The 12,500-nt window shown below is 43.4% G+C and overlaps 1 protein-coding gene across 1 annotated transcript in view; it reads right to left on the bottom strand.

Moving 5' to 3' along the window:
- Positions 1-12,094: 12,094 nt before the first annotated feature.
- Positions 12,095-12,500, bottom strand: part of urm1 (ubiquitin related modifier 1) — a 10,696-nt gene continuing 10,290 nt past the window's right edge. The window contains exon 5 of the mRNA XM_060050240.1: positions 12,095-12,500. This exon is cut by the window's right edge and continues 44 nt beyond it. Coding sequence (XP_059906223.1) covers positions 12,476-12,500 — 25 coding nt within the window. The 3' untranslated portion in view covers positions 12,095-12,475.

Here is a 12,500-nt window from a genome sequence, read left to right on the forward strand (position 1 = left end):
GACACGCAGAAAAACAACAAATACTTTGATTGAAATAAGAGATTATTCAAAATGTCGCATTAAAATGAAACCACCTGAATCATTTCATTTTTCAATTGAGATTACATTTGTCAAAGGAAAATCCAACACTATTTAGCGACCACAGTATACTCCTTCATAAGTCTGGAGTATGTACAAATATATACAGAAGAGGAAAGCAATACTTAGCCTGCTGCTTAATTAGCTGAACATGTAAACAGACAGAGGGACAGCAGACAGACAGACAGATCAATAGACAGACAGAGCTCGATAACAGAATCAATAGATGGATTATTTATTTATTTCTCATTTGTTTTAGAGAGAGAACCATTTCATTTAGCGTCCTGCTTCCGCTGATCTCTGTCTTTTACACTATCCGACCAGATATCAGATACAGACATACTGACCTTATCTCATGTGAACAGGCACTCACGGGAATCCTTTATGTGTTTCATGGGTATAGCTTGCATCAATTGGTTTAACATTGCGCAGGCTATACATCACAGAGTCTCCTACAATTGCGCGTACACATATTTAACACCTAAAGTGTATACCGGTGTAAGTAGGTATACCTCCATAGCTATAAGTACTGAGGTATACCGCCGTAGGCATAAGTACTGAGGTTTACCTCCGTAGGTATAAGTACTGAGGTTTACCTCCGTAGGTCTAAGTACTGAGGTATACCTCTGTAGGTCTAAGTACTGAGGTATACCTCTGTAGGTGTAAGTACTGAGGTTCACCTCCGTAGGTATAAGTACTGAGGTATACCACCGTAGGTATAAGTACTGAGGTATAACTCTGTAGGTATTAAGTACTGAGGTATACCTCTGTAGGTGTAAGTACTGAGGTTTACCTCCGTAGGTATAAGTACTGAGGTATACCTCTGTAGATATAAAAACTGAGGTATACCTCCATAGGTTTAAGTAGGTTTACCTCCATAGGTTTAAGTAGTTTTACCTCCATAGATTTATGTAGGTTTATCTCTGTAGGTTTAAGTAGGTTTACCTCCATAGGTTTGAGTAGGTTTACCTCCATATATATCAGTAGGTTTACCTCGGTAGGTATAAGTACTGATGTTTACCTCCTTAGATGCAATAGCTTTACCTCCTTAGGTGTAAGTAAGAGAATGAGATGAGGACAGCACTTTCCCCCTGGCTCCCTCTCATCTCATCTGCGTCTCACACGCTCTCTCCCTGGATGATGCTGTCTGTCGCGCTGTTGCCAGGCAACCCAGCAGCAACTGTCAAAGAATTCCAGGGAATGGTTGAATGTTTGGGCAGCGTTGAGGGTGGGGGTGCGGGTGGTGTGGCTCTATGGTATGGGCCCATCAGGGGAGAGCCGCAATATTGTAGGAAAGCTTTAGTTAGTTTCGTTAATTTGCCTTTTATGTTCGCAGAACAATGTCTTTTGTCCATCCTGTGTGTTAGTGAAGGCCTATTAAACTCTCTATTTTGCTGAGCAAAATCTGTTTGGATGACAAATGCCATTAAATAGGCTCTTCACCACAGTCCTGAAACTAGAATCTGATCACTATAATGTCAACCAAGGTTTGTGCTGATCTTATGGTCCCTGTTTCTAGATCTGCACCCAGCTAATACGCCTCTCTCTATTTCTGTATAACATGGACCTGATAGAAATGTACACAACTACACCATTCAAAGGTATACTTCCTGGGAATACCTTAATCTCAAAACCATTGTAAGTTAAATACCATACCCTATATAGTAGCCCTATGCTCTATCCTATAAAGTAATAATATAATGTATAGTTGTTAATGTACCATATATAGTAACACTATGCTCTATAGTACTATACCCTAATTACTAACACTATAATGTATAGTGGTTTGACATATATAGTAACCCTATGGTATATAGTACTATACCCTATATGGTAACACTAAAATGTATAGTAACATCCCCTAGTAGGACTATAGTGTATAGAAGTATACCCTATATAGCAACCTTATACTGGAGTATCCCCCAGTAGTCCTATAGTACTATTCCCTAGTAACCCTAGTGTATAGCAGGATCCTATATAGTAACACTATAGTAGTGTTCCCTATATAGTAACCCTAGTGTATAGCACTATAACCCTAGCCTTATATTGTATATTATCCTAGCCTTATACTGTATGGTAGTATAACCTTGCCCTATAGTGTATAGCAGTGTACTCTAGCCCTATACTGTGCTATATAGCCCTACACTGTACTATACCCTAGCCCTATACTGTACTATACCCTAGCCCTATACTGTACTATACCCTAGCCCTACACTGTACTATACCCTAGCCCTATACTGTACTATACCCTAGACCTATACTGTACTATACCCTAGCCCTATACTGTACTATACCCTAGCCCTATACTGTACTATACCCTAGCCCTATACTGTACTATACCCTAGCCCTATACTGTACTATACCCTAGCCCTATACTGTACTATACCCTAGCCCTACACTGTACTATACCCTAGCCCTATACTGTACTATATCCTAGACCTATACTGTACTATACCCTAGCCCTATACTGTACTATACCCTAGACCTATACTGTACTATACCCTAGCCCTATACTGTACTATACCCTAGACCTATACTGTACTATACCCTAGCCCTATACTGTACTATACCCTAGACCTATACTGTACTATACCCTAGCCCTATACTGTACTATACCCTAGCCCTACACTGTACTATACCCTAGCCCTATACTGTACTATACCCTAGCCCAGGGTTCAGCAACCTTTTCAACATGCAGTGCCAGTTTGACATTTTTTCGTTAATGAGTGTGCCTTAAGCAAAAATATATAAAAAATTACGCTGAATTATGACACAGCGACCAAAAACATTTCCAGAAGACCTGGAATTGTATTATTTCCATACAGTCCACAATCATGCATCAACATTTTAAATGTTTTTGTGGTTGTTATATTTGCAACATGGGCTTGCAAATTATAATTACATACGTCCCATCTTAAAAAAACATTTTCAGAAACTCATTCAAAAACACATTGAACTGTGAGAAATGTAAAAAACGAGAATATATGAGAATGTTGGAACCATCCACATCAATATCTTTAAGACATGTACAGCTTTGCAAGACCATGAAGGCGATGCACACTTGCAACAATATTTTAAATATTTTGTTCTCTATTACCCACAACATAGGTTTAAAAACTATTAATTGATCCCATTTCAGAACACTGCTTTCTGTTACTAATTTAAGCATATTTGCACTGGTAGGAAATGCCCAAAACAGAATAAAGTGCATTTAAGAAAAAAAAAAAAAGATACCCTAGCCCTATACTGTACTATAGCCTAGCCCTATCCTGTACTATTCCCTAGCCGTATACTGTACTATAGCCTAGCCCTATCCTGTACTATTCCCTAGCCGTATAGTACTATATCCTAGACCTATACTGTATATTACCCTAGCCATATAGTGTATATTACCCTAGCCATATAGTGTACAGTCGTATACCCTAGCCCTATACTGTATATTACCCTAGCCCTATTGGGTTTACTAGTACACCCTAGTAAGCTAGTATATAGCAGTATGCTCTATCCTATAGGTGCTAGCTGGTTGAGCCTCCGCAGTGTTCTCAGGAGGAGTATCAGACGGCTATTAGTAATGCTGCTGGACAGATGAAGAGTCGAGTCGCTCTACCAGAGCACTTTAACCAGTACCCTTGGCACTATTTCTGTTTGCCCTCTACCCTTCCATTAACCTTCTTATAATGACCCGCCTTCCCTTTCAATCGCTGTTAGCATATCCCTCTGCTACCGCATTCCCTATACCTACCTCTCTCTCTCTCTCTCTCTCTCGCTCTCTCTCTCTTCTCTCTCTCCTCTCCATCCTCTCTCTCATTCTCTGCCTCTCTCTCTACCTTTCTCCTCTCCATCCTCTCTTCTCTCTTCTTCTCTGCCTCTCTCTGCCTTTCTCTCTCTCTTTCTTCTCTCTCCCATGTGTACCTCTTTCTCTCACTCTCACTCTCACTCTCTCTCTATATCCCTCTCCCTCTCCCTCCCTCTAGCTCTCACCTCTCCCCCCTCCCTCTATCTCTCACCTCTTCCCCCTCCGCCCCCCCCTCCCCCCTACCTCTCTCTCCCCCTCCCTCTCTCTCACCTCTCCATCAGCCTTGGCCTAGCAGCAGGGGTGAGGTGCCTTCACTGAGGGGGGTGTATTCAAAGGGCTTCCCTGTTCCCATTGTCCTTTAACTGCTCTCCATCTCTCGGAGGGGCCGTTTGGTTACCGGGCCCTCACCGGGCCCCTCTCTCTCCTCCCTGCCAGGTCCTTTAAGCCTGCGGGTTAAACATTGATTTGTGAATGGAGCGAAGCACAGTGACCCCTGCTTAGAGCGCCGCAGCCCCCTACTGTTTGTGTGTGTACACACACACACCCCTTGACTATACACCACCACGACCCACGATGGCGACATGAAAGCAACACTGAGCTAATAAGGCTCCCGCGTCCACGGCCAGCAAGAAACCACCGCCACCGAACGCATTCTGGTCGTCATGCCAACCGCTCGCGACGATTACCATTTTATTTGTGGGTGTCATCCTCGCGGCTCACAGCCAGAGAATCCAAAACAATTAACCTTCTGAAGGGAGGGAGTGCTTAGGCCTAAAGATTGGCTTTTTGCAGATAACCACCTGTTCTCACTTCTAACTTGATAGACAAGCGGTAGAGAACATGGTGACTCTTCGAAATGAGTGTTAACGTTCAAGCTTTGAATACCTTTGAATGTTGGTTTTCATTCATTTTTCCGTAATAAATGACAATATGGACAAGATATATAGCTCACACATTCCAGTTCCTTGATTTAAAATTTGAACCCATACATATGCATATAGCCTAGTGAAATGACTCGATCGAAGAGAACACAGTTGTGTTTATGCCTGGTCTTGTGATAATCACGCACGCTGTGTGTTAGTGAAGGCCTATTAAACTCTCTATTTTGCTGAGCAAAATCTGTTTGGATGACAAATGCCATTAAATAGGCTCTCTTATATCCCGCGGGAAAGCCCAGGTGATTAGGCCTACATGGCGCGAGCGCAGAGAAGCCCCTCTTGACTTGCTCAGTTTCCCGCCTCTGGAGGAGTCGAACATTAAAAGGCGGAGCGCTCGCTGAAGAGAAGCTCGAGCTCGAGGGTTTTCTGCTTTTCACCGTTCAAAGGAGCAGTGAATGAGTGACTGGGCTGAATGAATGAAAGAGAGAAAAGGCGCGCGGGGACAGAGAGAGGCGCGCCGCGGATCAGCAGAGGTTAACTTAACGCTGCTTCAGAGGATGAAAAGGGAAGGGAAAAAAACAAAAAAGGAATCAGCTTTAAGGAGGAGGACCCCCTGCGTCCGGGGCGGGATCAGCGAGGATGATTTATTAGAGAGAGAGAGAGAGAGAGAGAGAGAGAGAGAGAGAGAGAGAGAGAGAGGGGGAAGAGAGGGGGAGATAGACAGTGAGAAAGAGAGGGGGAGAGAGAGACAGAGAGAGAGAGAGAGAGAGAGAGAGAGAGAGAGAGAGAGAGGAGAGAGAGAGAGAGAGAGAGAGAGAGAGAGAGAGAGAGAGAGAGAGAGAGAGAGAGAGAGAGAGAGAGAGAGAGAGGGTCCCTTTCCCTTATAGAGGTAGGATGTAAGCATACAGCGCGAAAATGCTGCAGTCTAAAGTGCTGATGTCTGTAAGAATTAAATGTATTTCATTAGATTTCATTACATTGATATCAAATAATGTCAACCAGAGATGGGTCAAATGGGATGGGATGACTTATGTGCATTCTTAAAGAGCTGAATTGTATAGAATATGGCCCTGTATTTAAGCTAACCATCTGACGCATGTCCTGTCTTGAGGTTCCTTCCTTGGTCACCCAATCCTTTTGAATCTCCTCTAATGGGACGAAACAAATCTGTACATTTAAACTATTCAATTTAATTTAAACTATTCAATGAATATACGTGTTGCTTAAATAGGGGGGGAAACGAACGAAACGAAGTGTGGCAAGCAGTTTTATGCAGCTGAATATGAAATGTACTTTTTGAATCAACATTAAAGTTCTTAAAGTTAAACATGTAAAAGCTTTGGATTAGACATATGCCCCCAATGGCGACATCATGCCCCTTGAACAAGTCACGCACTGTCAAACTGTGACAAATCCTCCTCTCTCCCTGTCTCTCCTTAACAGACCATTTAGTTATTTTAGTTGATACATTTTGTTTCCACAGCGGATCTATAGCTCGGGTCCCCTGGCACTGTCCGCCCAGAGAGGAATACAGATCACTTTGTGTTGATTAGTGAAACATGGTAATGAAGAGCTTGCTCTATGCCCGCGTGCCTGGTTACGGCGTTGCACTAGTTTGCTCACACAAGAGAAACACACACGTCACGCAGCGCGCTCAGGACGTTTTGGCGCAGAGTAAACACTGTCGGGTTTGTAATCTCTCCCTTTTTTTTTCTTAGGGCTAGGAAAATGGGGCTGTTGTGTCTTTAAGAGGGGTTTCTGGTCCCTCCATCGCAGCTGCTGGTCTCTGTGTGTGTGTATGTGTGTGTGTGTGTGTGTGTGTGTGTGTGTGTGTGTGTGTGTGTGTGTGTGTGTGTGTGTGTGTGTGTGTGTGTGTGTGTGTGTGTGTGCGTGCGTGTGTATGTGTGCCCGCGCACGCGTGCAAACACACAAACACACATACACGTTAGTGGTGTGTTGTGAGCGTGCGTGCGCCCGCCCGTGCGTGTGTGTGTGACACAGAGGACAGCGGAGATTCATTACTTCAGCGGTACAATGGACATTTATCACCCCATGGCGTTATTCAAATTCAGTACCAAGCGAAGACCTTCCCCACTCTCTCTCCGTCCGTCGCAGCAGCAGCAACGTATTGTTGGGTCCGGGCTTAAGACGAGCCAGCAGGGCAAGGAGCCGGAGCAGTAGTCGGCGCGTTGCACACGAGGAGGAGGTGTCGCGAGGAGCGTCCACCGTCCGGAGGAGGAGACACCGAGGAGGACACTATACTGCCAGCGCCGCCGGGGACCTTAGCTCTCTCCATCTCCCCAGCCCGGGCTGAACGCGTGTCGCCTCCTCTCCTCCTCTTCTCTCTCCTTCTCTTCCAGCGTTTTTTTTTAATCCCTTATTTGTTGTTATTCTCATTAAACGGAGCGTAGGATAGTCGACGCACGTCGTGGGGGAATTTGGCCCAAGGACACACTGGAACTAACGTTTTTCCTCCTTTCCCCCCTCTCATCGACTCCATCAGCGGAACCGTCCGGGGGGGAAGAGACCGATCCGTTCCTTACTTTTTTTGTCCGTGTCTTTGCAGGATACGGTACAGAACGGTATAGAGCCTTAATGTGTGTGTGTGTGTGTGTGTGTGTGTGTGTGTGTGTGTGTGTGTGTGTGTGTGTGTGTGTGTGTGTGTGTGTGTGTGTGTGTGTGTGTGTGTGTGTGTGTGTGTGTGTGTGTGTGTGTGTGTGTGTGTGTGTGTGTGTGTGTGTGTGTGTGTGTGTGAGAGAGAGAGAGAGAGAGAGAGTTTGTGTGTGCGAAAGGGGGGATCTGTGTGAATCGTATTTATGGTGCTGCTCCAGAACTGAACAGTCATCCTCTGCCACCTATATCGATGCCACTACAGGTGCAGAAATGGTCTTTCTTTCTGTTTCCTCCCCTGACGTCGTCCTCCTCAACGTATAGCCTGCGCCTCTGTTACGCGGAGACGCCGCTTTGTATAGCGCGCGTTGTAGCCTCGCTGCAGGAGGAGGCAGATGACATTTCATTGAGACGCGGGGGCCGTTCAGCCATTTTAGGCCCTCCGAATCCAGGAAGGGACTTGGGGTTAACTTTAGCCTTTTATCTAGGATTGTGCGTCTTTAAAGAAGCAGGAAAGGGAGGAGGGGAATGCTGAAAGTAGGCCTACCTCCTATGTGTGCACGCTTTTCTCATTCCTTCTCCTCTGGGGGGGGGGGGGGGGGGGTAAATAAGTAAAGGGAACGTAGTTAAAATTAGGGGCTTTAGATGTATTGATGGTATTCCTGGGTGGCTTGTACTAGCTTACATGTTGCAAATTTATTTTTTAAAACGGTTTGTAAGATAAAGGCAGTTAAAGTAGGCCCTACGTGTGGAGGGTTCAACCCAGCGTTTTATGAGGAGTTATTTTTCAGGGCATTCATTTGCACAGTAGTAGTGCAATTAAATGCATCTTTAGAAAAAGGGTTTGTATATTGTATATTACGGGCATAGGTTGTATATTTCGGGCATAGGCCTACAGTTTGACCGGCAGTAAATAGCATCATTTGTGAGGCACAAGGAGAATGCTAAACAAAGAGAATGGGAAATAATGCCCATTAAGCTAATGCGACCTCCCTCACAGCGAGCGACCAAACTTTTCCATGCATTCTCATCGAAATCAGAGCAGATGTGTCGGCTATACATTCGATGTAGCCTACACATCCTACAGACTGCAAGGGGGGCAGGTGCACACAGGGCCTAGAGCCTATAGAACTGCACCTGCATATTGTGTGAGTAGGCCTACATCCAGTGAACCATGAAGGGGCACGGTATTTATTTGTCTTCTTTTGTCTTCTGACGACCCTGTTTAGAGTCTCTAGCGGCTGATTGTCCAAACGCAATTCTTGAGTCACGTCAAAACTCAACCGCAAGAATTGTGTATGGACATCTGTTGCTGCGGACTCCAATTCATCACTTTGCTGTCTGTCGGTCAGACGAAATGTCAACGTTGGGCATCACATTCTGGGATATGTAGGCCTGTAATACAAAGAAATGTTATTGAAAATGGTAATGATTCAGGTAAGGAACAAATTTCAATTTGCATATCTTGTAGCCGGACGTGGTATTGGGCCAATAAAGTGGAGGGAACATAATCTTTGCCTCATGTGATGTGTTCTCCGCATGTGCGTTTCCCTGGGCCCCGATTGGTATTTACACTTTGTCGAAAATCTAATCTAGCCTGTTTGTTTTAAATGGCAACTATCGACGGGGAGCATTGATGTACCGACGCTTCAGCAAATTGTATAAAACAGTTAGTTGTCATCGTGCATATCGACGCGTGTGGCCTATGGGACCTGGAATGGCTTTAGATGAGTCCGATCGTAAAATAAAACAGCCCACCGTCCAACAAGGAGACGAGCCGTGATTCTTCTTAATGCAATTGTTATACCTTTTCTTTAGAAACAAATGTGCAAAAAGCTCGTTTCGTAGTAAAGACGAGGGTAGGCATATGCATTTTAAATTCTCATATCATTGTAGGCCTATAGGCCTACATGGGATGCCAAAAAAAAATCCTTATTTTTCTTTTCTTTATCCTTTTGAACAAAACACGCCTTGGATATATAGTTTATTGGAGTGGATTGTTATTTAAATATATCATTTAGTTTGTCATTTTTGTCCCAAAAGGAGTAACAAGCCTTAGAGGCTCCAGCAAACAAGGCCTCTGACGATGTTACTCACTAACGTTAGGGGACACATCACTAAATCACGTGGCACCAGTCTCCCCTTTGATGTTCACTATTTTCGTTTCGATATTAATTGGTTTTGGATCACGGTGGTGGTAGGCCTACTGTATGCCCATTCGTAACATTACTATTGGGAGTTCCTTTTTTTTTCTTTTTTTTTGAACGGTTAAAATGAATGTAGGAATACATCACCATTGAATGTATACAATATAAATAAATAAGAATTAACCGATTCTGTTCTAAAACGACGGGTTTCTTGTAGCTTAATTGACCGAACCAGTATGCACACACCAGTATGTCCAGTGGATTCTGGGTCAGTATGTGGAGTTCTGTATTATAAATATCACAACGCACAACCAAATAATATGTGACTTATAAAGAGATTGAAAATGGTTTGATGATTGCTAAACAGTGGCTTTCTGAGGTTTTCAAATTAAATATAGTAAATATATTAAGACCGTGGTTGGCCTATCATTTGGCAGAAATAAGGAACAAACTGTAAAAAGTAAATGGTTGGTTTATCCGAACAAATGCGATATAAAATGTACATTAATATGTATATTTTACATTGATGATTCCATACTACACTTCAACGTGGAGGCTGACTAACATGATCTGGCTTACAGGCCCTTTCATTTCCCACAGTCCTTTCCAATGAAATCATGAAAATATACCAAACACTAGTGGATTACAGGCCTAAATCATTATTGGAATCACATTTTCATCATTAATACCCCAATACGACTATTCTGTGTTCCATTCGATTAGGCAGTGGATTATTTAACACATTGTTTAAATACCAAACTATGTCTTCACAACAGCATCCGTTATGCTTGGGGGTCAGAGCCACAACATGAGCTGAAACATAATAATTATAAAGATGCATGACTGTTAAGTTGAAACAACAGAGGACAGGGCTGGCTTTTCTAAAGGAAAAGCTGTCCATCTGTAGTTTAACGTCCGATAGAAACGCACGTTCAATTGCATCCTATAGGCTGCAAAAGATAAAGATTATTACTCATGCTGGAGGTTCTTCCGTCCAGCCCAGAGGCAGAGAGATGCTCCCTCTCTGCCTTTAATTCTCCGGTACATCTCAAGCTGACTTGATGATAATTGTTTTGAGACACGCTCCCTGATGCTCTATTTCTGCTGGGGTAAATGTCCAATACTATGGTTCCACTGGCCGGGTTTAATAATAAACTCAATATTCGAAACAATAACGAATAGTGGAACTAACCTTAAATGGCTGCACTGTAATGGTCACGAAAAATGCGTGAGGTTAAATGTAAAGTCCTTTAGGCCTATAGGTTTAAAGGAAACTTGCATTATATTGCCATATGTCAGGACGGGCCTATATTTGCATAAATGAGCCTCACAGCTGGTGCGTTAAATAGATCTGCTGATTATTTTAGTTAATACTAAATGTGGTTAAATAGGCCTGTTGGGGGAATTAAACAGATATGCAACCATCTTCACATAAAAAGTGGGAAAAGAAGCCGAACATTCAATTTCGTTTCAAATCCCGTTTTTTTTCGAATCCTCTGAACGTTCCAAACATCGACGGCCTCGCGTTCCCCTCTCAGAGCCCGCCACAGAAAGGTCACGCGCGCGTGCGTTCTTTCATCCTCCTCCATTACATAAGCTATAGTCCCCTGCAACGCACGCACGCGCGTACACACACACACACACACACACACACACACACACACACACACACACACACACACACACACACACACACACACACACACACACACACACACACACACACACACACACACTTCTACGACAGGTTAGCTGCGACTGGAACGCTACATTTTCTCACTCTCGCCTTCTATAAAACCTCTCAGGATGAATTAGCATTTTCTTTCTCCTGGCCATTATCAGCCAGTTTCCCGTTGCAAATCGGACTCCACAACCGAGAAAAAGGCTTTTGGTCGCCGCAGGCGTTTTCGGGGAGGGCGACCCCGAGGCTAGACCGCGACCCCCCGCAGCGGGACTGGAGGTTTCCCGCCAGTCCCCTTAGCGTTCTGCTGGATGGGCCCATAGAAACGCCAAGTAGTCCCTGAAGTCCCCTCTAATCACCCTAAAACTCAAATCCGATCACCCAGCTGGGCTGAAATCGATCCGATATATGTGAGGGAATTATCGAAGCGTGATTTAAAAAATACCTAATTTATTGAGTGAAACATTATGGTAATGTCTGCATTAGTTTGGTAGACACAGCCGAGCGTCTGGATAAATTAATCAATGACAACGAATTAAAAGGATGAAATGTTCAAAATATATGTCAAAAGTGTCAAATTAGAGGTTTGACGTTTTCAAAGAAAATCAGGCTCGAAAAATGAACATTGATTGAAATAAAAGCAAGTTAACCTGGTAAATTTGGCTTTTGTCTAAATTATGTTGTCGGTTATTAAGTTAACCAGTATTTTTCCCCTCGGGAAAATGTCACAAAGTTCCTTATAAAATAAATCTGTCTTAATAACTAGAATTTAAAATAAAATTGTGGAAATATTCTTGCTTACATTTCTTGATTTTCTTGAATGTATTGCCAATTGTACACTAGATAAATAAGACCAAACACTAAATATAAATTTGACATAATATACAGTATATACAACACAAAATAGAAAAAAAATACTTTAATGTAACAATCCTTGTATGTTTGTCATAAACCATGATACATTATGACATCAAAAAAAAAGAAGAAGCATGTGTTCAGTCTTCTCAACACACTGACATACAAACAGGCACCCCTCAGCCTGGCCCGGGGCCTCTGAGAGCCTTGAAGGCTGTAGGCTTCAGTGTGAAGCCCTTCTGAAGAGGATGGGTGAAACGAGGGTTGTTTAATGTTCCGGTTGCTTCTATATAGTCTGACATCATCAACATCATCATCATCACTTTATTCAAATCGTAAACCAAATAATTGGAATGCTCATCCCATGGGGTGTGTTCTTGTGTTCTTGTGTGTGTGTGTGTGGGTGTGTTCCCCTTCTCTGCGTACGTGTCTACCCGCCATGCAGGGTGGAGATG

Source organism: Gadus macrocephalus, chromosome 4 (genome assembly GCF_031168955.1).
Source record: "Gadus macrocephalus chromosome 4, ASM3116895v1".
NCBI lineage: Eukaryota > Metazoa > Chordata > Actinopteri > Gadiformes > Gadidae > Gadus > Gadus macrocephalus.